The sequence below is a fragment of the Rattus rattus genome, chromosome 8, assembly GCF_011064425.1.
Source record: "Rattus rattus isolate New Zealand chromosome 8, Rrattus_CSIRO_v1, whole genome shotgun sequence".
In the NCBI taxonomy this organism is placed as follows: Eukaryota; Metazoa; Chordata; class Mammalia; order Rodentia; family Muridae; genus Rattus; species Rattus rattus.
Genome location: NC_046161.1, coordinates 28,405,578 through 28,432,008, shown reverse-complemented (window position 1 = coordinate 28,432,008; position 26,431 = coordinate 28,405,578). Strand labels below are relative to the sequence as shown.

General features: G+C 47.0%; 1 protein-coding gene across 1 annotated transcript in view; it reads right to left on the bottom strand.

Annotated features, from left to right (window-relative positions):
- Ets1 (ETS proto-oncogene 1, transcription factor) overlaps positions 1–26,431 on the bottom strand; it is a 62,732-nt gene that overhangs the window by 21,876 nt on the left and 14,425 nt on the right. The window contains exons 2-5 of the mRNA XM_032909578.1: positions 8,238–8,357; positions 6,604–6,804; positions 3,890–3,967; positions 2,722–2,970 (exon numbers count right to left, since the gene is read on the bottom strand). Of these exons, the coding sequence (XP_032765469.1) occupies positions 2,722–2,970; positions 3,890–3,967; positions 6,604–6,804; positions 8,238–8,357 (648 nt within the window). The remainder of the gene's footprint in view (positions 1–2,721; positions 2,971–3,889; positions 3,968–6,603; positions 6,805–8,237; positions 8,358–26,431) is intronic.

The window sequence follows — 26,431 nt, the reverse complement described above, 5'->3', positions numbered from 1 at the left end:
AATATTGACACGTAAGCAGCTGCCCAAACACAAGGGAAAGATATTGTTCTCAAAATTTAAAAAAAGAAAACCCAGATAAACAAGTACTTCTGCTCTGAACATTCTGCCCCGCTGCTCCCTCCTGTGCTGCTAAAGACAGAAATGTCGTATCTCACTCTACCCTCTGCTCATTTGCTCAAAAGAAGGCAGCGCTCAGAAAGCAAGCCAGAGCCTGAGGAGTGAGTAGCCCAGCCTGCACCACATTAGTGTCTTTCCATTACTAGTCACATTAAATGTCTCAAGAAAGCAGCCCCCACACAGAATGCCACAGCCTTATAAGCAGGGCAGAAACTCCCCTAGTATCTCATGAAAGGTGTGTTCTCGTGCTAGCTATGAACTCTACCTGTCATTCCATTTCACTCTAGCACAAATACACCAAAAGCCTAAGAAAGAAAACCCATGTTTCCACGAAGGAAGGCCTGCCCTCCGAGTCACCCATATGTAGGTATTCTCTATGCCTCCGTCTCTTGCTATTTTTCTATCTCTTCAGCCATTTTCACGTAGAGGGCCGGGAGCTGAAAGGGCTTCATTTATCCTAAGTGCTAAAGTAGGCGTCACTACTCTCTTGCAGCCTCACCAGATGCCACTCGGTTCAGACTGTGGTTTAGAGTAGAGTGAAGCTTTTGTTTTAGTTCTTATTTCACAACCCTGGAGCTGGAAGCCTTCATGGATGGGTATTTTTCTCCAAAACATTGACTTGAATCCAAAAGGATTAGACACTTGGTTCTGCTTCCCTGTTCAATCCGGGAGGCACGCATCCTTCCCCCAAGACTAGCACTGACCATCTTTTCCAAGGAAGGCCTCTGCAACGTTCTTCCAAAGCTAACTGAGTCCACGGAACAGCACTCTGAACAGAAGGGTAGCCCCACAGCCACCCACAGAAAAGACTTACACAAAGACGGGCCTCAGAGCTCAAACAAGTGGGACAGAGAAGTACTTTGTATACTGTAACACGGAATCTGAATACTGCGATTATTAATAGTCAGCTAACAGTAATGTCTTCAGTCTAGACCAATCACAACAGTCAGAGTCAATGGCCCTCTGGCCGGACGTGCTACAGCGCATTCTACCATGCAGCAAGCAGGCTTGCACAAGCTGCTCTTCCCCTTAAGTCTGTGACCTGAGCTTGGAGGAGGTGAACCACAGTAGAGCCACAAAGAAACACCTGACGTCCTTCGGTAAGGATCAGTTTGGGTTTATAATCATTAGTTAGGGTTTGGAGGGGGGGTGAGGACCCAAGAACCAAGAAGAGACAAGGGAAAGAAAAGGCATTTCCACAAATGCAAAACCGGCCACAATTGTAAAACAATACGATTACAGATCTACACAGATTTACAACATAGCTGAACCCCAAACCCACAACTCGGTCTCCGTAAATTTACAGAAAGACAGCCCCATGAGGAAGAAAACAGTGCTAAGGCTTCAACCTGCTTAAGAAGAAGTGCACAGATGCATACGCTTGAGGGTACGTATTTAAATAGACACGTACCCAAAAATAAAGGACGGGCAGAAAGGGGAAGACAGACCCGGTCCCACCCATTCCCTTTGGTTTGAAACACAAACAACCTAGGAACGTAAGCGGGACAACCTGCGTTCTGGTGTTGCAGGGGCTTTCCCTGTACAAGGCCAGAGAGCCACCCTAAGGCTTGCTGGGAGAGAGCCTGAGCCTGAACAGTTGGTGAGCAGAACAGTAGGGATGGCTCACGGTGGCCACGGGGTAACTCTCGCCCTTTTGGAGAGCATTGAGCAGGTAGCACAGGGACTCACTCACTCAGTGAGCAAGAATCACTACCCGTATCTCTTCCTGTCGTAATGCTTTCCCACCAGGAAAGTCATGTCTAGGCTTTTCAGAAACTCGTGGGCTTTTCCTGGATGAAGAAGCTCTCCTTCTAACAGACTACACTTTTCTCAGCCACAAGGCAATCAGAACACGCTGCTTCTGGTAGTGAAATGTTCATGGCCTCGTCTTAAACATCAGGTACTTTCTACCTTTGGGGCATCAGGTCAGCGAGACCTATTTTGAAACACTGACTTCACTGCCAGCCACTGTTTTATCACTATTATAATAGCCTTGTCAACAAGAGTACCTTCTTTGGGAAGCCTTCTGGCCACCTTTTTCCCTGGCCTCCTAGCTAAATACATACTTTCACCACACTGTTGATGAACAGTTCCAAATAAACCATTGGTTAACCATCTTGTATCTTCCCAGACCGAAGAAGTCCCAAGCGGCTACACGTTCCCAGGATGAGCAGCAAGGGTCATCCCAGGTACCAAGCCAGGGCCTACACTATGACCCAGGTGAACCCTGAAGGGAACGTCAAAGCACATGACAAATTTCAAGAGGATTACGATCTCAGGCAAAAACTGTCTTTAAGAACCTGCGGCCTACCTTTCCAAAGCTACCTAGACGTAATCTGAAGGCAAGCCATTTTATCCTGATAATATGTTTGATGATAACTCCGCCATACCGAGTCCCATCACGGACCCCCTGGTTCTTTGTCATCGGGTTGGGTAATTCTAAACTCCCATGGCAGATAGATCTTCTTGTCTACACACTGTTTAAAACAAAAGGCTAAGGCTGATGGATGTGGGAGTAATAAGTAAGCAAAATGGGACCTGAACCATGAAGGAAATGAGGTACTTCTTGTACACCCAAGGATTCTGAAGGTAAATTGGACCTACCACGACTGGCTCTCCCCATGCACATGTTGTCTGGAGTTAACACTTCTTGCTTGATGGCAAAGTAGTCTGTCTGCAAGGTGTCTGTCTGGAGAGGGTCCCGGAGAATGACAGAAGGGTAGTCGTTCTCATACTTGAGGGACAGGAGTTCTTCCGAGCTGATGGGATGCAGCGTCTGATAGGACTCTGTGATGAAGCTGGGCTCTGAGAACTCTGAGGGAGGGACACACTGAGCATGCTCGATACCATAGCCTAGAGAAGGAGAGTGTTTACAATTGGAGACACTGGTACCTTAAAGAAGTAAGTCCTACTACCTATCAAGGCCCCACCATGTGATGTGAGCTAACTCCCTTAAAAGAGAAGAGTGAGTCCGGAGGACTTGGCTTCAACCTTGATGGCACAACTTGCTATGTGCAGCCCCTGATAAGGCACCTTCCCTTTGGGCCTTAATTTACTGGTCTATAAAATAAGGCTGATTAAGTGTCCCTCAGAGCACTGTGATGAAGAATAAATGAGGCTGTGTGTGTACACATGCACAGTGTCTGCAACATTTCGATAAACTCCAGATATGTAGCGAATGTAACTGTCGCCATTGGAGTAAAAACTATAATAAACCAGAAGATTAAAAAGAAAAAAAATCACACCTTTTTAACACTACCTTTGAAGTCAGGGTCATCAGAGAAGCCCAATGATCCTCTTTTTCTCTGGACACCTCTACAGGGTGCTAAGCTGTCACGCACTTTTAAAAAGTGTTTTCTACCATAGAATGTGACGCTGCATGGAGCATGCATGGGATCCAGAAGGATTCCATAGCAAATCCTATCCTCATCAGTAATAGGTAAAGAAAGCATATAGGTCAAAATCAAATCTGTAACCCAACCCTCTCCCAGTCACTAGCACACTGGGATTAAATAAGATCATAATCTGGCCAGGGTGTATTCCCTCCCAGTTGCAGGAACTCTGTAGACTGATAAGCACACATACAAGCTTAATGCTTGTGCTTGGTGAAAAGTCATAAAATAAGTAACAAAAAGCAGAACATAATTAAGAAAATATTACTTTCTATGGGGTTATTAATAAAGCATCTGAGATCAACTAAGCCAGGGAGCCTTTCCAAGTTCTCAAACCATAAAGAGCCAAGAGACAGAGGAGAGTGGAAGACAGCACTTACTAATGAAGTAATCCGAGGTGTAACGGGATTCTGGGTAGGTAGGGTTGACTCCATTAACCTGATACGGTTTCACATCCTCTGTAAGAAACACACCAGGGAATAAAATAAAGATAGCATGCAGGTGACAACTGACCTACGGGGATCTTACCCACAAGGACCCTCATAATCTCAACATTTTCTTTTATAAGGAGTCTGCAAGCCCACAGTGGGAGTTGGTGTCTTGGTTGCCTGAACGCAGCTTTATCTCAGGATGACATCAGAAAAGTATGGCTGAGTTTAGCATTTCAATAGCTGTGGAATGGGACTAGTCCACTTATCTTGGGAGGAAACCCACTGGGCAATCACTGAGGGTTGAGAAAAAGGGCAGCCCACAGGCATGGTATCTTGGTGTTTCCCTTCAGGGAACTGAATCTTCAGGCTCAAGTCTGGGGATGCCGCAAGGACCATGATCAGCACCTAGCATTTAAACCGATCAACTGAAAACCATTTCAGAACACATTGCAGTCTTCGGGCAAGTAGGTATTTGTATCTTCCACTTTTTCAGATATTTGGATTTTTTTTTTTAAATCTGCTTTTCTCTTTGTTCTTGGAATTCAAGTTCAGGCCCAGACAAGAAGCAGGACACTGGTAAGGTGACTCCGCTCAGTGAACCGTGAGAAGCAACACAGCCAAACTGCCTCGATGCCAACTTCCTTGCGACTCAGAAAGAAATAAAGAGAAAGTGTAGCGGGGAGCAGAACTGTCATGGTGGGCTCAGGGTACTCTGGCTACCCTAGAATCAAATGCCTGAGCTGCTGAGTGCACTGCTTTGCAAAGATCAACTGTAAAGGGAGACTGCTGATATGGTTTTTCCTCAGGTATCTGCTAGCCTGCTGAGAGCAAAGGCTGATGGGAAAACAAGTTTATGCCTGTACTCAAAAAGAGAGAAAAAAAAGTTCCCAGTTGAGATAAAATGATTAAACTCTGCTTGAGTGGCTTATCAGATTAAAACATCCCCTGCACCTTTGGCCTACAGCTCCACCCCGAGCAGCTATGTTCTCTGGCGGCCATGCTGCTCAAGTGAGATCACAGAAGGGACGCTGTTCTGCCTACAAGCATCCTGATCATCCACTCAGAAAGGTGAATCCCCAGAAAGACAGTCTTACTGCCTCAAGCGATGGGACACTGGCTGGGATGATGGATGCCTCCTCACACAGACTCAATTACACTGTACTTCACTTCAGTTCCCTGATGGTACTCCCCTGCATAAAAGCAGTCCATAGTCTAATCCTGTCTTAGTAGCAGTTCCCTCTGAACGCACATTAGCACAGCAAGAACACTGGGTGGGAAGTGAAATTAAAACAGACTTAGAAGTAAAGTTTAACGTGTTGATCACTAATTGAGGGTAATTCCGAGAGAGAAAATCTATTTGGCAGTCCTTCAGAATCAAGGATGTGAATGGACCATGGCCAGTGACAGACTGAGAGTACCCCCAGCTCCTGGTACACCCACTGTGGGAACTCATTCTGAGTTCAGAGAAGCATCGTATTGACAGACTATGTTTGGTTTCATGGTCTGGTGCAACCTGCTGCTGTGTTCAGAAGGCAGCACCAAGCCAGCACTTTGAGGAGTCTACCACATCTTTCTTTTCCTCTTACGAGCAGGTCACTCATGTCAGTGCCTAGGGGGGTCAGCACCAGTACAGTTCCTAGAGCTGTTGTCCTGTCCTGAGTAGCAGCAGCCAGAGAGACCCACCAAGTCCTTAAATGTGTTCATCCACTGATCATTTTCAACGAGAAGCTGAGGCAAAGGAACGCACATCACATTCATGTGCCCAGAGGAATGGGACCTGGGTCTCTCCTCAGTCCTGAGACTAAGGCATACTCTTAAACAAAGGAAGGTCTTACAAGGAATGAGCTCTGTGCCCTGCCCCCAGTGACTGTGCCTAGAGCTTGAGGCTGGTGACCACAGGGAAAGGGTGGGCCTGGTTACAGAGGGCAGCAGGCTTCTAGGCTTACAGTCAGCTGTAGGGCACTGCTGACTGCTGGTAACTGCAATTTATTTTAAGAAGAAATTTAGACAAATAAGCACAGAAACACCCAAGTTTGCCACCCGCTGCTGTTGCTATACTCAGCCGGAGCTACGGGACATGAGTCACTTGGTCCAAAAAGGTTAGAAGAGGCCAGTAGAGGAGGCTGTGTCATTAAAAGGTTGCAACACCACGTCCTGATATAACCCTAGCTTTGGCTCCGAGTGTAAAAGGTGCTCTACACCGCCATAATGCCAAACCAGCGACTGGGAGAGACACTTGTCGTGCTAATGAGCTTGGAAAAGCTGTATTCTCCTGTTACCAGAGGATATGCCATAGATCAAGGGAGTATATGTTAAAGTTTCTGGAGTAGATAAAAACACCTGTTTCTTAAATCCAGATTTATTTAAGTCCAGGCACTGTTTATTCAAATAATGTATGGGTCTACGAAAATAACATGGAGTGTATACAGGAATCTAAAATATAGTCTTGCTTAAAAATTAAAATATGAACTCCTAAGGCACAGAGGAGCCAGCATGTACTGAGCTCTTGTTTGGCACCAAACACTTCCCCACAGACCATCTATGCCATGGCTGAACACCTACAGGCAAAAGCAAGAACATCCCACCATCCGGCCAGCTCTTCTCCTACTTTTAGAGAAACGCCCCCCCCCACTTCCCTGCCCCATTGTTTCCACACATTTTACCTTTCTGCAGGATCTCTAGATGCTCCCACAGGATATCCCCCACAAAGTCTGGAGCCAGCTCGAGGAAGCATTCTTTACCCAGGGCGCACAGTGCTGCTCCATTCATACAGAACTTCTGGAAGTCCACACCTTTCAGGCTGAACTCATTCACAGCCCACATCACCCAATCCCGGACGTGGGTTTCTGTCCACTGCCGGGGGTCTGAGAAGAGAGAGGCCAAGTGAGGATGCAGTGGGTCAGGCTGAGGACGCTAGTGACTCTCACACCCAGGGAGCAGCACCTTGTCCAGTACCTCTCAGATTCCTCTCCCCATATCTAGCACCCCACTTGCCCTATTTTGTCAGATAGGAGGAGCTAAAGTCAGCCAAGAGTAATTCCCTGCTTTTTTTTTTTTTAAGACCAAGATTTCCACTGATCTCCTCTCTCACCCTTATCCCATTATTAAAAGCCCCCAGATAAGGGAATATGGCTTCTTTAATGGCAATGATAACAGTGTAAAGTGTTTTCCACAAATTGCGCATGCCCCTGTCTGCTCTCAGCTCTGCGACGCACTTGAGGATTGTATACTCGATTATTTTTATCTTAGCCACTTAGGTTTTACAATAATCCCAGCAATTAGTAATGACAAGCCATTCGAGTGTCATTATTTGTGACCACAGGCCCAGCTTTGAGTAGCAGTGATGATATGCAGCCCTCATACCTGGCCTAAGGTTTGACAGAGCTGTATCTGTCAATGACACCAAAACAGTGCACGTAAGTGATGCCTGGACCAAAAGTAACTGCATGAGGTGCTGGAACACCCAGGGCTCAGAAGTTATTTTGCTCGCCTTCTGGTCCACAAAGGATGCTTGGGGTTGTGGTCCACTCAGGTTTGGAGTAGAGTTGTAAACAGAAGAAGAAAAAAAAATGCAAAGATGTATTCTAAGAATGTAACCAGCTCTTCGGTCTGGCCATGCTGGAAGTCTTTCATTTCCAGTTAGATGAGGTGTTATTTATAGACAGCCTTCCTTCAACTTTCTTAACAACATCAACGCAAAATGAAAAGCAAAATAAGGACAAGACACAGCTTGCCTACTCATGACTGCCCAGCAAATGTTCCTTGGGAAAGCGGACAATTCATAGTTCACTTTTTTATGATAACTCCAGACTCAATGGACTCAGTAAACCCTTTTAGATAGGAACACCCAAAGTGCAAGCACACTTTGCCAAACTACATGGAAGAGAACAGAGTCTAAATATAAAGCAGCCCAGCTCCCTGGGTTCATCCATGGTCACCCATACTGACTCTAAAGTCAGGTTCTCCTGACTCGCCTATGAGTGGAATTGTTAGAGGAGTTTACAAAAATAAAGCCGTCAGTGACTGTTAGGATGGTTTGAATTGGTCTGGGGCTCACTCCAGAAGCTCTCAAAGATCCAGAGATGCTCGTGTACAGACAGGTCGGGAGACACTGTCCTAGGACCACTGGCGATGACAAAGGAGTGGAGCATCTGTCCCCGTATCTCGTGGATTTCTGCAACTGCCCATCACAGATTCCACTGTGACTGACCTTAGCCAGCCTAGCTACGGGGAGAGCAAATGAAGCTTCCCTAAGCATCCGTCTCGGCGTTCCTTTTTCCTACCATGTAAAGTATACCTTTGGGAATTCCCAGTCGCTGCTGCTCTTTTGTGAAACCACTGAAGGTAGCTTTCAGTGCCTGGGACATCATTTCTTTGCTGCTTGGAGTTAACAGCGGGACATCTGCGCATTCCATATCTGTCAGGGAAAACAAAGCAGGGTATGAAAAACAAAACTCGCACAGGTAATTAGCCACTCACAAAGAAGGGAAGAGCGTGAACAGAGTGTGAAGAGAATGCAAACTAAGAAAGAACTGTGCTCACGTCTTCATCATCGCAGCAGGTAAAACTGAAGGGGGTTTCCACAGTACACTAAGCCCCTTTGGAAACAAAAACAAAAACCAAAAAAAAAAAAAAAAAAAACCCCTGTGTCTTGCTTACAACACTCTGCATCCTGGTGAACAAAAATCCTTATTCTTCCTTCTGATTTCCACTACCCTCACCCTTCCCCCACATATCCAACTTATTCACTGAAACCATTTGAGCTATTACTACATAGTCTCGGTTACCTACAAAAAGAAGGACCAATATTCTTCACGCAACCCAGAATTACTTAGTGCCTGTAATGTGAAGCGATGGGAACAGAACAGAAATAGAAAAGACAGTGGATTGTGAACCTTGCGTTCAGTCATTCAAAATCTACAGGCGCAAACGTTCAAATACAATACCAATGGGGCTTCAAAAGAGAAGATGCCAAGAACAGGAACTGCTCTGGAGGAGAGGAAAGCCTTGTCTCTGGGAGAAGGACGGTGAGGTCTGATGGACACTCAGAAATTAAGGAAGAAAACTACACTCCATCCTAGCTGTTCCCAGAGTGGCCTGCCCCAAGCCTCACCCAGAAATGATCAGATACAAATTTTCAATTTTCCTGGATGCCTATTGGAACAGAGTGCACGAGCCTGCTTTTCCACACAGAATCCAGTGGTGAGCCCCCAACTTAAGCAACACAATTTCTCGCATAAATAAAGGTCATGAGATCAGAGGTATGGGAAAGATGAATAGAGAGGATTTTCACCTCCTTGGTTAGGTTTACACCAAGAGTGTTTGTTTGTTTGTTCTGCTTCTGTTTGTTTGATTTGCTTCTGGTTTTTTGTTTGTTTGTTTGTTTGTTTTGTTTTTGGGCTACTGTGAATGGAATTATTCCCCTGATTTCCTCCTCAGTGCCTTTGTCACTGATATATAAAAGGCCACCGACTCTTATGTGTAAGTTAATTTTGTATCCTACCACTTGGCAGAAACTAGCTGGTTAGGAATTTTCTGTTAGCGCACACTGCCATGAGCCTGTAAACAGGGATACTTTGACTTCTTTTTCCTATTCTCTAGCAGTAGAGTCACTGTTACCACACACCTTCGTTGAGTGATAAAGAGAAATCCAGCTGAAACTGAGCTAGAAGCTCCCCTCCAGCTAATCTACACAGTCCTAAAACGTGCTATGGAGACTTCTGGAGAAAAGGCAAGAGTGGTCTTACACAGCTGTGACCCCTACAAGCTCCAAGAGTTCAGCCAGCAGACGAGATGTGCCGGCTTGCGCAATGCTGGCACTTCCGTGGCAGGGTAGCCAACTGCTCTCTGCTTCTGAGGCCCACTCCACAGGACAGGATCCATGCCTGGTACATTAAGCCCTCTCAAAAACTCAGGGGTAACTGAATGCTATTGTTTAGCTGAACCGGCGGAGCACCCAACTGCCTTCTAAATATTTATGTTTATATTCGTCAACAAACACTAATCCCATCTTTAATCAGAGAAGTGTCTTCTGCAGCAATGGTGGAAAAGGAGACTCGTAGCCAGCTGTACAAGGTGCTAAGGATACGCGGCCGAGGAGTGCTCAGCCCCAAACAAGCATCCCCTTAGAGGGGTTTACACTATCCCCTCTAAGGTGCAGGGAACAAAGCAGGAGAGGAAGCAGAAATACAGTAAGAGCTAGAATAGGATACACAGAGAAGTGTTATAAAAGGCCCAGCCATTGCAATCTCAAACACAGAGCAGCTGTGGATGCCTGTACAGTTCTTCACGGGAGTTAGCTCCCCTACAGCCCAGTGTGGACAAGAGAGGCTTAGGGAGCCCTGCCCTTCACTGTGAGTTACTCACTAACTTACAGATTCAGGGAGATGGGGTGTCACTGTTTTAACCGTGTACTCAGTGCTCCAATGGATATTTCTAAACCAAAAGTCACACAGATGGCCCTGATAAAACTAATTGAGTCACCAAGTCAAAAACAAAAGTCACATCGTCTAGGGAAGAAAATGGGTAAGAGGTGACAAGAACAGTAAGAAGATAAGAGGAGGAACAATCAAAATACACACACACACACACACACACACACACACATACACACACACTTAGATACGTATACATACATGAAGTTTTCATAGAACGAACTTAATTTCTAAAATTACAGAAAAGGGAAGAAATAAAACCTTGTAACATGTAAAAGGAAAAAGTAAAAGATGGACAGCTGCTGAATCGGAGTGATCGGGAGGGTAGCTGTTTGACGTGAGGTTGAAGAGTAAGTGGGAACATTAAGTAGGCCACCTTCTCCTGAGGAAAACAGAAAGCTGTTCTAGTTTAACCAGAGGGATGGCCTCCCTGCATTGTGCTCCAGGAGCCTGCCTTGGCTGGTTTATAAAGAGGGGTCTTGGTGAATATGAGTAGCTGTCGGGGCATGTTTAAGAAAGTGACAGCATTTGTTCACCCAGAGATGACAGTGGCTTTGACTACAAAAGTGGCAACGCTGATAACATAGGCAGGCGAGCCTGAAGTGTGCACAGGAAGTCACAGTTTATGATTTACATGCGTGGGAAAGGACGGTGAGGCACCGAATCCTGAAGACCTGCCACTATCACCATTTGCCAGACCCCACTCAGTTATACCCTCCCACACTTACAGGCCCTGTTCCCAATATGGGTACACACACAGGGCCAACATCGAGCATCTTCTGAACTCATCTTGGGTCAATCTCTACCCAGAGCTAATCCTACCTAGCTTTTCTGTGACTTTTTGAAGTGACTGCCTTCACTGCCCTGAATTTTAGAAGCCTGGACTGTCAATGTACCACATGCAGAAACTGATGTAGGATGACTAAGTTCCAGAAGAGAATACTACGTAAGTTCCTCTGCTAGCTTATTCCAAGCCTTGGCTACTTGAAAGGATGGAAAGAAGGAAGAGAGGGAGGGAGGGAGGGAGGGAGGGAAGGATGGGGAGGGAGGGAGGGAGGGAAGAAGAAAGGAAGGAAAAAAATCCCTGACCATATATAAGGGAAATAATGAAAATCAGTGACCTCTAAGGACCCAATATATTGCCACTGAATGTCAAAATGAATAGAAGCAAGACTGCACGGCAGAGAAAACTCCCAACCATGCTGCCAGCGAGCAGCCCAGGGTCTGGGCCAGCCTAAGAAGATGGTTCACTGTGGCTGCTCTCCCAGTCCCTGCCAATGACAAGAAATCTCAAGTCCCCGAGTGTTTGGATTGCCCTGGGACATTCCAAACAAGTTCTAATGGAAGAATCATCAACATGCCCTCCAGGAAGGCTGACAAAATGATGGAAAATCCCAGATTTGGGAGTAAAAAAAATAAAATAAAACTAAGCTTGAGGAAGGGATGGTTGTTGATTATGTAACCTTCAAACAATGGCGTGATCATCAAATAGGTCACTAAGAAACACATCAGTGCTCTCCACTTGCCTTTATTTCAGCAAACTAAGAGTGGCTAAGTGATCTAGAATGTCTCTCCTTCAGAGCACATGTCAGTGTTACTCTGGAGAATGAAGCCCCTTGGCTAAGCAGGGAGCGTGCCTTAGGAGCTCCCATCCAGATATCAATTCAGGAACTTGAACTGCAGGAATTCTCCTTTGTGTCTTTGTCCCCCTCCATTAGATGAAAAACTCTATGAAAAGAACTTTCCTGGTAGTGGAAATTGGCTGGGGCCACGTGTGGAAAATGTAGGCCAACCCTAATGGAGTGTCGGTAGGGCTACTATAAACTGAGCCTGTGATGGAATTGGTGGGGCAGCCCAACGTCGCCTTCTTCTACACATGCAAACTGGGGCCAAGTGAAGGCCTTGTGAGATGATAGCCAAGCAAGGACAGCGACAGGAAGCCTGGAAAGGTTTCCCTGGGGCTGACTTCCGTCAACTCTAGAGCTCTCTGGTGTCTTGTAGGGCCAGCAGTGCTAGGCAGATACTTTTCTGTGCTGATTTCTGCTTCCTGTCAGGGCAGCAAGCATTTCTAGAGTCCCATGAGCTCCCACATGGAAGCATCTGGAACTACTTTGACTTGGCCACCTCTATGCCACCTCTAAAAGTCCAGTCCACAAGCAGCCACCTGCCTGGGTCTCTATTGCAGGGAGCACTATGTGCTGGATCTCCTGGGATGATCCCCCAAGTCAACTAAAGGAAACTGTTCCCACGTGTGAGACACTTGGGTTGGGCTGTGAGCTCTAGCAGATGACACTGTCACTGTCCTTGGAACCAAAGGGTGTGGAAAAGGAAAAGTCAGAACTTTTCTGAATTGGTAAAGCTCGAGATTTAAACTTTTAAACTTTACATATGAGAACATTTGGCTGGGCTTGTCTTTTCAGTGAAGCAGACACGTCATTTAAAAATGACCAACAGTCATGCTCTGAAGTGGATATATCAAGCTTACACTTCAAAGTCCAATACAGAAAGGCCCCTCAGTATTATCTGGGACTGGGTAAGTTCTGGCAATTATTCACACCAATGACGACGGTGATGGTGATAACGATGATGAAATCATTAAGCAGGAGAACCTGGCACGGTTTAGGCAAGCAGACATCACTGTGGTTCCTGTTTGCCTTACTACTTACTATAATACTTTGCATTACTACAGATAGCTTCTAATCTTAAGAGCTGCATCTGGACATGAATCGGGACCTCCGGGAGCATTAACTAACCTGCATTTCTTAGAAACCTACTGACATTACCTCTGTGGTGATAATTACAATATCTTAAATTCAAATAGCAAGGTGTCTCAAACTTCAGAGAATCTAACTTAAGATACAGTATGCCAATCCGGAGACCCTCAACATAGTGCATGGAGTCATATACTAGACTTCTGTCTACTGATTTTTTTCTTGAGGACCCTACCTCTGCAATAATATTTATAGGACTTAACCTAGATATCTGAAAAGACAGTGGTACAGAAGCCACTGAGGGAAAAAAGAAAAAAAAAAACCAAGCAAACAAACAAAAACCATTCCAAGATGCACAGTGTAGAATCAGGCAAGCCAGCTCTCCTGAAATCCACCGGTTTACTGAACCAGCAGCATTCCAAAGGCAGAAAAACACCTGCCTGTGTTTCAGTGTGACCCAACCCCTAACAACCCCAAACCATTTCAAGTGAAATGTAAAAACAAGTGTTTCTATTCTATTTGTGTGTCAGTCAAAGTTAAGGGCTGTTAGGTTTCCAAGAACCCTTCAAAGGTGTCTTATGTGTCTTTTCTACCAGTCTTTGGAGTTCTCTGAAACAGAATTGCTCAGATCCACAATGTTACAAAGAACTTGACTGTGGTAGCTTTTGCTTGAGAGGATGTTCAAGGCTTAGAGCCTTTCAAGTCCTTTCTCCTGTTGTTCTCGACAAATGATGTAGAAAAGAACACAGCATCTGGGACCCACTGCTAAGACAGTGAGGAAAAAAGCTGGAGACAAGCAATCCCAGATGATCACCCAGTGTCCTGTGGATGCTACTCTGGGATAAAGTGTGGACTTGAGAATACTGCCAGTCCTGTGTTGAGTACTGTCATAAAGAGAGCAGTAGGAGGGGAGAAGGAAAACTGATGTATGGTTCACCAAGACCTTGTTCAAATACCTTTCCGCCCTATCCCTGGGGGACTGGAAAAGTGCTTCACAGTTCCCATTTTACTAATAGAGAAAGCGGGACTCCAGAAGGGCTTAGCATACAGTCACAGAGTAAGAGGGAGTAACTAGGGCCAGAAGATAGCCTTCCACTTCTGAGATTCCAGTGTCTTCCTACTCAATTCCACTACCAATGGGAACAGGCTGTATAAATCTAATTCAGAGAAGTAAAAATTTCAGAGCTGAGAGGGACAAGATTTTTCTCCCGTGTTTCTGTTTAAAAATATATAAATCTGAGCTATTTAAACACTTTAAAATTATTCCAAGACTGTGCATTTCATATAGATAACCCCCAGAGGTAGGATCCTGAAACTGTTTACAGAATCTACTTCATCTCTGTTCCCATCCTGGGACTAAGGGAAGGCTTCCCTCTTTCCACACCAATGGAGCACAGGGGTTAACCAGCAGCCTGGCTCCTCCCCTGTCTGTGCTCACTCTTGACTCACCCGAATGGGTCAGTGTACATATAATAAGGCTAATTATGTACACAAAGATTTGCTGGCTTTTCCTCAGAGTAAACAGACACCAAGAAGAACCCTAATGGCTCAGAGAGAGAAGAAAAGAAGTGCCCAAGTGCAGAGGTGGCGTTCTGAAGGCAAGAAGGGGATGAGACACACATGTGGCCGGGCTGCCCTCTTTATCCAAATCTGTGGACTTTGCTATCACGTTCCACATTAGGTAACTCAAAAGCTGGATACGTCACCTACTCAACTCATCTCTGGAAAATCCTGTTAAGAGGCAGCCACTCTCTCACCGGGTTTTACTATTTTCACCTGATAATTTTCACTCATAAGAGTGTAATGGACTCTTATTTCACCTGTTTCTCTCCCTCTCCCTCCTCTCTGAATCACACACACATACACACACACACACACACACACACACAGAGAGAGAGAGAGAGAGAGAGAGAGAGAGAGAGAATATAAAGCTAATCCAAGCAACATGTTGTTTCACCTACTAAAATTTTATTGTCTTGAGGATTTTAGATAAATGTATGTTGTAGTATCAAAGCCTAAGAGATGGGCATACCTGATGCCAAAGAAAATGGGTCTTAAAATGATCTTGCCTGGCATTTACATCAAGGTCTACATCTCATTGATTGGCCCACTCGAACAACAAAACTCTGTCAAGGCAACAGACCTAGAAAATTGGCCCAGGGGAGCAGAGAGAAATGGCTTCAGATTAGAAGGAGAGAAAGTCAACCCGAGACTTCCATGCCCTACATGGGGAAGGCTGAGGTCATCCCTCTGCTTCCTAATGGCTCATGGCCTTGTGAACTCTCTCCTGCAACCAAGAGCACACAAGGAAAGGCTGCCATTCTGACAGACACCACGAGAGCACTTTCAAAGGAGGGGCCATGTTCAAGTTGCCTAGAACAAGCCCCAGTATGGGAGAAGAACACAAGGAGAAAACTGGCTGCAGTTGAAGAGCTGAAAACCCTGGCTGCCGGAAGTTGCCGCTGGCTTCTAAAAGCACATCCCCCCAAAAAGTGGCCAACCATGCAAAAAGAATGGGAATCTCAAAAACAGTGAGTACTGCCCTGTCTCACTCATGGACAGCAGAACAGGACAGAGTTAAGGGGAACAATACCTTCTGTTTCGCTCTTAAGCCCACTAACAGGCTCTAGGACCCTGGCAGACATAACTTCCATCCCAGAGGCAGGTGAATGCAGAGACAGACAGGAGGTGAGAGTTCTTCTGCAGAGCTGGCTCAGGTTTCAATAAAGAAGTGATGTGACAAAGCAATAAACAATAAACAGGCATCCACCTGGGGGCCACGCCGGGTCCACCCATTCCAACCACGCAGTGCAACATTGTTTCAAACAATGGAACAGCATGAGACGTGGAATGGACTCTGACCAAGTAGACAAACAGGCAGCCGAGTGTGAGTCCTTCTCCTCTTTTCAAACCTCTAGCTGGCAGCAGCCAGTAAAAACCAATCCAAAGAAGGTAGAAAGAAGCAGTACAGAAAATCCCCAATTCACCCTCCAGTGACCTGGCTGCCCAAAACATGTAAGCCAGGCTCAGATTACAGCATCCCTCTGTGCCAATGCACACAGCCACCAGGGAACACACACAACGTGCCAACTCAAAGGTAGTTGCCTCTTCTCAGAGGGAAGCTGCCCTAGGACAAAAGAGGGGGTCTCCTAAAGGATAGAGAGTGTTCTAAGCTGCTCTGAGCCCGAGGAAGCAGTGTGCAGGGTCTGCCAGGCACATCGAACATCTGTAGGAAGTGACCTCAGATTTCCCCCTCCTTCCTTTCCCCCGTCCCCTGCTCCATCCCCCAAAAAGTTTTAACACATTATTACCACTGAGGTCCTGAGGATTTGGTGGGTCACCAGGCTCACACATGGTTCCAATGAGCCCTTGACCATTACATGGTAGGGAAGCAGGAAAAACAACTGAAAGCAGTAGTAATTCGGCAGCGCCAGAGTTCAGACCTGCCAGACAAAAGGGATTGCGGGCATGTTCCCAAATGTGTTCAGGCACCTGACATGCAAAAGCTATTTTTAATCACTGGATTTATTTCTTTCCGAGCCCCTCCGCCATCCTCCACCTCAGCATATGTATAGGAAGGCACAGCAGGACCCAAATCAATTCCAGGTGTTCAGGGAAACCCAGAAAGACTCTTCCGTTCCAGGCTAGAGGCCAGAAGGCAGAACCGGCCCCGGGCCCTGCAGCTCAATGCTCTTACTCGGTTCCCATGGACAGCTCAAGTCTCCCACCCAACACACCCAAGGAGGAAACGTGTGGATGAAGATGCCCTCCTTGCTAGACAGTCTTTGGAGTGTGCACCTTCTTTAGCAGACCCAGCAAGTGAAGGCCCAGGACATGGTCTGGAGGCAGAGATCCAACATCCGACACTTCGCTTTCCCCATTTTTGCAACTGTGTGCACTTGGGAGGCTGTCAGCTTCCTGCCCCTTGCTGTCCATGTAAGTATTGTAAATGGAACCCTACATATTGTTTGTTGTGGCCCCAGTCCGATTAAGACACCACAGTCTACTGAGTATCTACCATGTCCATTAGACACTGGCGTTTTCAAATGCCTGTTCCATACTCTTCACTGCAGAGCACGCCCCTGAGGGAAAGTAAGCTCGGAAAGTTGTTCTCACCTGAATCTCTCTCTCAACACCCACTGAAGGAACAGAGCAATTTCTTACTTAGCTGCATCTTGTAGTCCAACCTGCTAGGGGAAAATCTTCTTGGTAGCTGTCATCTAAAATATGTAGGCCATGACAACACTTCACAGCTATACGGTATCCTGTAGATGTTTTTAGTTTTGTTTTTTGTTTTTTTGTTTTTTTTTTTTTAAGCTTCCTATAAGCGCCACCTTAGAACCAATACGGAGCAAAGAAAAGGTAGGGTTTTGTATTCAAAACTCTTTCCTATATAGTGAGACTTTCTTAAACCCAAAATAGACTATACTAGTCATTTAATGGGCCTTTAATGCAATGATTCTCCCACAGTTTAAAGGGCTGTTTGGAAGGCAAAGGGTACGGTTTAATGGCAGAAGATATATATATAGATATAGATATAGATATAGATATAGATATAGATATAGATATAGATATATTCATATATTCATTCTGGGTTCTAGCCCCAGCACCCTGTGGCGGAGTTCTGCACAAAGACCACCTGGAGGGAATATGGAGGTCCTTAGATGAGTGCTTTCACCTACTTACAAGGTGTTTCACATACTTCAGAGCACTTCCAGCTAACCCATGACTCTCTTCAGCTCTCATCACACCACATTGCCTGCATGTGTCCAAAACGTCCCAGGACAGTGTGATCCCTTTGTCCTGATAAACACAGTACCAGGCCCTGGTCTCCATGGAAGCCCTAAGGAGATAAGCCCAGATCTGCTCCTAGCCATTCTGCACTGCTGATTCTCTCTCTGCCATATACCTCCTGACTCTCTCTGCAGGGCTAGGACTGGAAGCCAGGCATTGGGCAAGCCAGTCAAGTGTCCTACTACCAAGCCCTACCCCCACCCTTATACCTTTGATATTGCTGATCTCACCTTTAACTAAAACGAATACTCCTGGTGGGGTTAGAAGGCGCTTAGTAATAGCCTGACAGAATAATCCCAATCACAATGATGGAAACTGTCTGACCCTCTACATCTTGTTATTATCCCAGCAAGGTATGATGCTACTCCCAGTTTACTGCTTATGGCTTCCTGATGAGTCCTTACAACCTCACCAGCTGCCATCCCGAGAGGGTTATTAAAATAATCAACTTATTTTAATTCCACCGGCTTCCCACCTATAATTACCATCATAGCTTGTTAAGCAGAGTTTTACATTTCAGAAAGCATTTTCTCAAAAGTTTTAGTATTATTTCCTCCTCCACTCTTCAGGTGGGGCTCACAGAGGCTACCTCGGTTATTTCACCACCTTGCCTGCTTGGAAGCGATGTAACCAAACACTCAGGTCCAGGTCTTTAGACACAAACGACAGGGTATTCCCTCTCTGTGTGTGTTTGTAAACCTGCAAGCCTGAGAGGCAGAAAAGGCAGGCTGGCCACAAGGACTTAGGATGTTTCTTTCCAACTGTATAATACGAAGTTCTTTCTGGAGAAGGGTAGACCTCAGATTCAGGGATAGCACAAGGCAGATGCAACATGTGGTTCCAGGGGCCCCCGTGTCACTGCTCCACCACCACACAGCCTTCCCAAAAGTGACCTATTGGCTCAGAGCCTACGACAGGCATGAAGAAGGGAGGGGACTGAGGATCCCCACCCCCAGGAAAGTATAGCCAGGAGAGGTAAAAGATGAAACATTTTCTCCACGGGCAAAGGAAAAATCTGGGCAAACAAACGGAGCAAGGCCGGTTTATTTAGGCTGGAAGAGGTAAAGTTTTCCTGCACTTTTGAACTGTTTTCTCAAGGCCTGCCTCTCCCTCCCACGCAGGAAACAAACACAGAGCCAGGCCTCTTCCAATGAGTGTTCAGTGGCTCGAAGCTAGCTGAGGAAGACGGTCTGAGAGAGCTGAGGTGGGGCCTGTCGGGGAAGAGAGAGCAGCAGAAGAGGCAGAGGAGACAGCAAGGAGGACAGGGCCAGAACAGAGGCGGGAGGCCAAGTGGAAGGGACTAAGGAGACGAGGACGCAACGATTCACTCCCAGAAAGGAATCTTTTCCATGAAGTTTGAAAGGAAATTGTCTCCCCGATTTCTTATTTATTTAAAAATATATATAAATACATGTAACCCCCCCCGAAAAGGACAATTTTCCAGTGTGTGTTGGGGGGTGGGGGGTGTTTGAGATGAAAGCCAGTCTTCAAAATCCCTCAGAGGAAGCCGAAACCCGGCGGTGTCTTAGTGCTACAGAAAGAAAAACAAAGTAGACATTCTTCCTGTGTTCTGAAGCTTTTTTATGCAGATGTGTTTTTCTTCTAATAAATAAATCTGGGCAGAGAAGGAAAATGCATATTCACACACATCCACACAGCACAACTGTCTGTATCCAACCAGAAAAAAAAAAAAAAAAAAAACGTGACACAGAATGAGTAAGACCACGTTCCCAGTAGAGGACATGGAGGTGCGCACCGTGGCACCGCAAGCAACAGACCGTTCACGTATTTGGGACCTGAGCTCCTCGGACTGACAAAGGAGTGAAGGGCAAAGGAAAGGCAGAAAAATCGCCATTCTTCTCTAAGCACGCTCTGGCTTGAGACACCCAGCTGTGCCCTTCTTTGTGAGCCTTTCATTTCACTCCTAAGCCATGATGGCTATGAGAAGAACTGGACACATGTTGTCAGAAGATGGCTGCTTAGAACCTAGCTCTACAGAGGTCAAAGCCCTGCACTGCAAATCCTTCAGCTAGCCGTTTTTCACCTTTTATCCTCCATGCTTGATAACCCCTCTGACCGGCTCTTAAAACTCCCCATCTAATGCAATCAGTCACAGCGGCCTCTAGTTCCACCCAGAAGCAATCTTGCATGGCTGTACCCACGAAGGAGCATCATAGCCCTCCATGGGGAACGTCCAAGGAACAGGGTAAACTGAGACCGATGAACTCGTTGCCTCAAAGCAAGAACATGGCTTAGCCAAAGACAAAACGTTCTGCCAGCCCTTCTCCAGACAAACTCATGCAGAGCCAGTCCCACACCTACAGCCTGGCCTTTATTGGTTTATCTGGAGCAAATGTCACTGTTCTGAACCATAATTCCCCATGTAAAAAATCTTTTTTCTTAATCCATCCTACTAGCTATCCATGTCAACCTTCCCGCCCTCGGCAACTTACTACCATGCTTTCTGCATCCTTCTCTACTGTAAGCCCCTCGTGATTAAAAAAAAAAAAAAAAAAAACACTAAAGAGGCAATGGCCAAGTACTGAGCCCCATGCTGTAACACCTCAGACCATGCATTACTCTGACACAGGCACATTAATCATGCCCCTGTGGGGACAGTTGTTCGACTCCTTACAAATCCTCCTGATTCTACTATCAACACATCTACCTATCTTTGTCTGGGCCACAAATATATCAAGGAAAGACTCAGACAAAAGCATTGCTGGCATCAAAATAGGAGGCTTATAACTCCCCTAATCCACACTGTAGGGCGATTCTCTCCTCTGATCTCTCCAAGCACTAGACAAGTGCAAATGAAAATAGCCAGGCCGAAATTTAGACTTCTGCACAGTTAAGAGAGTTGGGGGGGGCAGGAGCGATGGCAGGGGAGGGGGGGTAGGGTAGGGTGGGGGAGGTTGGGAGGGAGGCTTCAGCACCAGAAACAATGGGCAGCCAGAGAACAATGGTTACAGACAAAGTCTTGGTCTATTTATATCTGCCCCTGTGAGTCCCAGACAGGAGGAACTGGAAGTCTGCCCTGTATGCATAGCTCCAACTGGACCAGAGCTGGGAGGAAGATGAGGTCACCACAAAGGCTGCCTGCTGAGGAATGAGCTATTCTTTTGCTCATACTGTTCCTTCTCAGTCGAATAGATCTCTCTAGCCAAGGGCAGAACTTGCTTGCCCTCCTCCATAGTCCCCTCTGAGGTTGGTAGACCTGAGAGGTAATTAAGGCCTCTTTCGGGGATGCCAAGGATAAATCAACCAAAGATAAGAGATCAATGCCATGGCTCCTAAGACAACAGTCTTATCGGGTCTGTTCACTACACATGGCTAGTGGCACTACAACAGAGCTCCTTCTGGTTAAGTTCCCTAGCTCAGCCCTTGGAGCTGACTACCACACAGGGCCAGGGGCGCATCTCAAGTTGAAAACACGTGTCCAGCAAGCGTTCTATCTGGGTTCAATCCAGCACCACTGTCGAGGAGAAAAGAGAGGCCAAGCGCTGACATGCATGGACACAAAGATCCTTCCTTCCCTTTCATTGCCTCGTCTCCCCCTTTGGAATTTCGTCTTTTCTCCTAACACGACTTGGTACTGTGATAATCAATTTCTTCCTTCCCTATTAGGTTACTTATATTCTTACTCTTCCCTCGGGCTTAGTAAGATGCAAGCAGGAGGTCAGATTAGTCTGTGATAGACCACAACCTGCTGGTGCCAGAAGGTAGCCATAGGAAAAGAGACCCAGCGTTGGGTCCCTGTAGGCTGTCACCCTGCTACCTGTCCACCTCATACGTGTGCCACCTGTCTCTTTGAAGACATCCAGACAACCGATAGTCAGCAATGTCATCCACTGGATTCAACCCTACAAGTCCTAAGCACAGACCCAGATTCTTCCCCCAAAAATAACAACATTTGAGACACGATACAAAGATCCCCGTGGGGAAACGCCAGCTTTCTACTCCTGCCTCTGAATCTCCGCTAGTGACTTCCTTCCCTGCTCCTGGAAAACCAACACTTAAATAAGCAAAAGGAAGCAGAAGTGAGGTAACGCTCCTGTCTCTCGTTTAAATAGGTGAGACTATGGAAGACGGACCCACTCCCTCCCACGTTGAGAGGGAACTGGTGGCAAGCACTTAAATGTTTGATCGTTTTAGAACTCAGGCAGGACATTGCTGGGGCCAACGGACTCTGTGAACGACAGTTAGTTACAGGCTACACTGCCTTCTTCCCCAGCCTCAGCCTCACTCATTTACAAGTGCATGAGGTAAAAATGCTTGCCCCCAGTTCAGAGTATCTGAAGGCACACTAATAAACCTGAACTACCAAGACGGCTGAGACATCACGTGCCAGGCCGCACGAGCAAACGATGGAGTCGCTCAGTACAGAGGGTGAAGACCACCTTAAAACACATCAGACAGTGGATGTTGGGAGTGGGAGCATGGAGCACCTGATCTGATCCAGTCTTTACTCAAACCCTGCTCCTTTAGTTTCTCTCCACCCATTTTCCCTACGGGCAAAATAGCCCCTTCTTTCCAAAGGCTCTGCTGACTCATCCCAGTGCAATCCAAGAGAGCCACATGGGAGCCACATGGTAGGAGTGGGGAGAGGCGAGACTACGCACATTCACAGCGTTCAGACCCAAGGCAAGGCTGAGCTGACATCAGAGAAGATGTGAAAATTCCCACCTGTGGCTTGTTTGGCACGTCCAGGACACAACCCTCCCCTCTCGGCCTATAGCCTTCAAACTTCCCCGCACACCAGCAAACAGCAGCCTTGCCTCAAACTGGAACATCTGGAGTTTATAGCCTCAGACTTTATACGTTCAATGACTGGTAGAATAAAGGCTCTACTCAGTCCGTTAGTCCCAATGCGTATCTCTTAGGAGATAGACACACCCCCCCCCAGGACCTGAGTGAGGCATTTAAGTAATAATTAAGAGTGGGTCCCTGCTAAAGTCTCCTGGGTTGCTAAGGATTTACTTAAGACCTAGAGAGAGACACTTGGAAGAGTGCGTGATTACTCTCCCTATGGCATTAGGCTCCCCGCTAACCCTGCCATCTGCCCTTCTCCACAGTTGGTGCGGGGCTACCCAATCTATAACGTGAGTCCCTGTATCTCTTCACCTTTGGCTGAGAAGAGTGAGCCATCACTCCATGCACTCTGCCCTCAGTCTTTATTTACCCTTCTCTTGCCTCCTTCCTCTATACACCCTCACTCTGGCTATGGAAAGCCTCATCTGCAGCCAAGAAGCAGAGAAGAATTCACAGAATTTGCTATAAAACCTTAACAACTCCTTGGAGGGAGGCTCTCCCGCCTGGCAGCCAGACGTAATTATAGGATGAATGAACGGGAAGCTGCCAGTGGAGGAGGAGCCCGGAGCTGTGTCACTGGCCAAGGGTCCCACACTACTCCTGCAAGAGTTACAAGTGCCGTTAGATGTCATCTACTTCCAACTTGACTTTTCCTAATGGGGAAAGGAAGTCCAGGAGGGGACCCACCTTTACCTCACTAATTCAGGACCCTTTGACCCCCTGCCCAGGATTTTCCTCATCTATACCATGAGCTGGGAGCAAGAGGGTCCCCTCCGTGTCTTTACTACAACCAAGCCCTGCAGCATCATTCTGGATCAACATTCCTCCCCCTAGTTCTCCAGAAACCCCAGGGGACAGCCACCCATAAAAGCCAACACATATGTAAATGGTATGACAATATTATGGCTCCCTCTTCTACCTGTTCCCACTGTAGTTTACAAGAGCTGAGTGAAAACCACCAAACTGTACACATCCCCCCTCCCACCCCCAAGAGGGAGGTTCCTGTTGTGTGTCGGTGATCATTAAACAAGCAGTATTTGATGGCATGACACTGGAATGCACACCAGCTCTGAAAACAGAGGGTGCCATTCTTATCAAACCAGGGCCAGGGAGGACATCAGTTAATGTCTGATCTACAGATCTGTATCTAAAAACCACTGGGAGGAGAAGCGAGAGTCACTATGCCATTTGAAGCCTCTCCAACGTTATCATTTCAGTTCTGTGGTGCCCAAACAGAATGACCAAGGTACAATGAACGTCACAGAGACACGACACTATCTAGGACATAAAGTCCGAACTTGCGAAGCAAGCCGCCATCTGATGAATGAAGCTGTCTGTTTCATCCATGAAGGGCCTGAAGTCTTAGAGCAATTCAAGTACCTCTCATCCTAAAAGCAAACACATTTGGAGTGCTGAATCTACAGCTTTAAGGAGTCCTATCTCTCTCCTAGTTGACATCTTTTAGCCTCACAGGTTTCTTCCTTCTGGGTCTCTTATAAGAACCCCATGCACCCAGACTTCAGTGTATTGACAACCCCACGGCTGCCTCAAAGTCTTGTCCATGCAGGCCCAGAGCATACAGCTCTGGGCGCCTCTAACAACAAACCCAAGAGGCTGACCCAGCGGCCAGGCAGACCCAATCTGCAGATCAATGGGCTAGACAGACAGATAAAGAGCAGAGAGAAAGTGATCAATGCTAAGGGGGCAGCAGCTGAAGCAGCTCTCTCCATCTGCCTGGCTGGGTCAGGTGGGGAAGAGAGGCCCGGATGCACAGTCCTCATCCGATGTTAATAACTGGCTCTGCCTCATCAGGAAGCCATTAGGAACTTGCAGCCACCCCAGCCTAAGCTCCCTGGGCCGAACTGTCTGCATGCAGCTGGTGAGAGCGCTCATTACCTCCACCCAGCAAGAGTGGGGGGTTTCCACTGAGAAGCTTAAGCAAGCCTGCCTGCAGAGTAGAGCGGAGAGCTTGAGTGCTGAGGAGAGGCAAGTGGAAAGTCGGCCCCTAGAGATGGGAAGATGGAGAACCCAAGTCGGATGTGTGTGCTTTGCGCACTCCTTAGGACCTTATCCTTACTGGACAGCATGCCTTTGTTCAACCGGCACCAACTATAGGCTGTGGGTGTGCACAGAGCTTCTTTGGGGGACACTGAAAACATTTTGAAATGAGGCGCCTGTGATGATCACACAACTCTATCAATGCATTAAAAGCCACTGAACTCCTACAGCATGAACTCTAGAGAGATAAGCCAGCTACTAACTCACAGAGCAATGGGAAGACCTTGGTGACTGACAGCCAGAGACCCTCCATTTGGCAGGGGCTCCCACTCTAGTGGGACAAACCTGTACTGATAAATATACAAAAAGTAATACATGCTCCCAACTCCAGAGCGGCCAAGACTTTGCAGTGAGACCGATGTGGCTGGATTCCAGACTCTTCGGGAAGGGGAATAGGAAGGAGACTGCAGACAGATGTCCTGGGATGGGAGGGGACCAAGGTGATGAATATGAAACCAATTACTGAGAAGGAAAGACAGAGGGAGGCTGGGGCCTCCAACACCCACCTCTGACACACGGAAATGCTTTGGGTGGCAGCTGGACTGTGTGCGCCTCCCTGAGACACTGTGGGAGAAGCTGGGCAAGGTCCATGCTCAGAACAGACACCTGGTGTCACTGGCTTCTGGGAACACTTATGTAGAGGCCCCAGATCCCTCTAATTTCCTAGGCCCTAGCCACACCCAGAAGAGGCTTCCCAAGGCCCTCACTTAAAGACCCTCAGAGAGAAGTGTACCTTATACTCTGGCCCCTGCCCACTGGCTAAATGTTTTTCTCCTAACCCCTAGGATGTAATGGAAGAGGGATAAATACAACAGGATCTTGGGAAGACAGATGCTAACAGAACTCATCATCACAGACTGGGAACTGAGGCAGGCCCCGTCACAACACACTGACAACAGGGTCATTTGGGGAGATTTTTCAGAAAGGGATAATGAGTTCTGTCCCCTGGAATGTCCCAACCCAACACTGATGGATTCCCTAGCCCTTACTCAGATGGCACAGGGCCCCCACCCTGGATAAGTGAATAAAGCATTGTAGAGAGCAGGAGAGGAAAGAGGAGTGGAGATCTGAGGGACAGGAATCAAGTGAGCTCCGGTTCTGGGGAGCATACGAGATGAAATGTGGAGCAGAGAGAGGACAGAGGGAACATGCTGAAGAGATAATTCTCTGAGCCCTACACACCCTCCAGTTGGGATGGAGCCCTGTCTTGGCAGCAGGCTCATTGCTGCTTTATGGTATACCGAATTAGTCACTGGATTAGCAAGCACATTTACACACAGGGGCGCACAGCCGTTTAAAGACACACGATCCCTTTTCCTAGGTGCTAGATCCTGGTTGTAAAATCCTCTGCTGCAATCAACTGCTGAAGGCCAGAGGTCCATGGGTTTTCGGGGAAAATCTGGCTGAGCCTGGACAGTCCAACAGGCACCTGTTTGGGAATGGGAGGAAGAACCCTGAAGAAGGGTAGCAGGCTGCTTCCGTGTCAGGTGGGTTCTCTTCCTACACCTTCACTCTCACACCTCTGGTATTGCCTGGCTCAGCAGGTGACAAGGACATTTACCCGCCCCACTGAGGTTTCTGGTAGTAGTATTCCTCTTTAAGAAGAGCTCCAGAGCAAAATGAGTGCCTCGGGGCAAGCATTCTAAGAAGCCTCCTTGCTGCAGTTGGAAGGACGGTGTCTG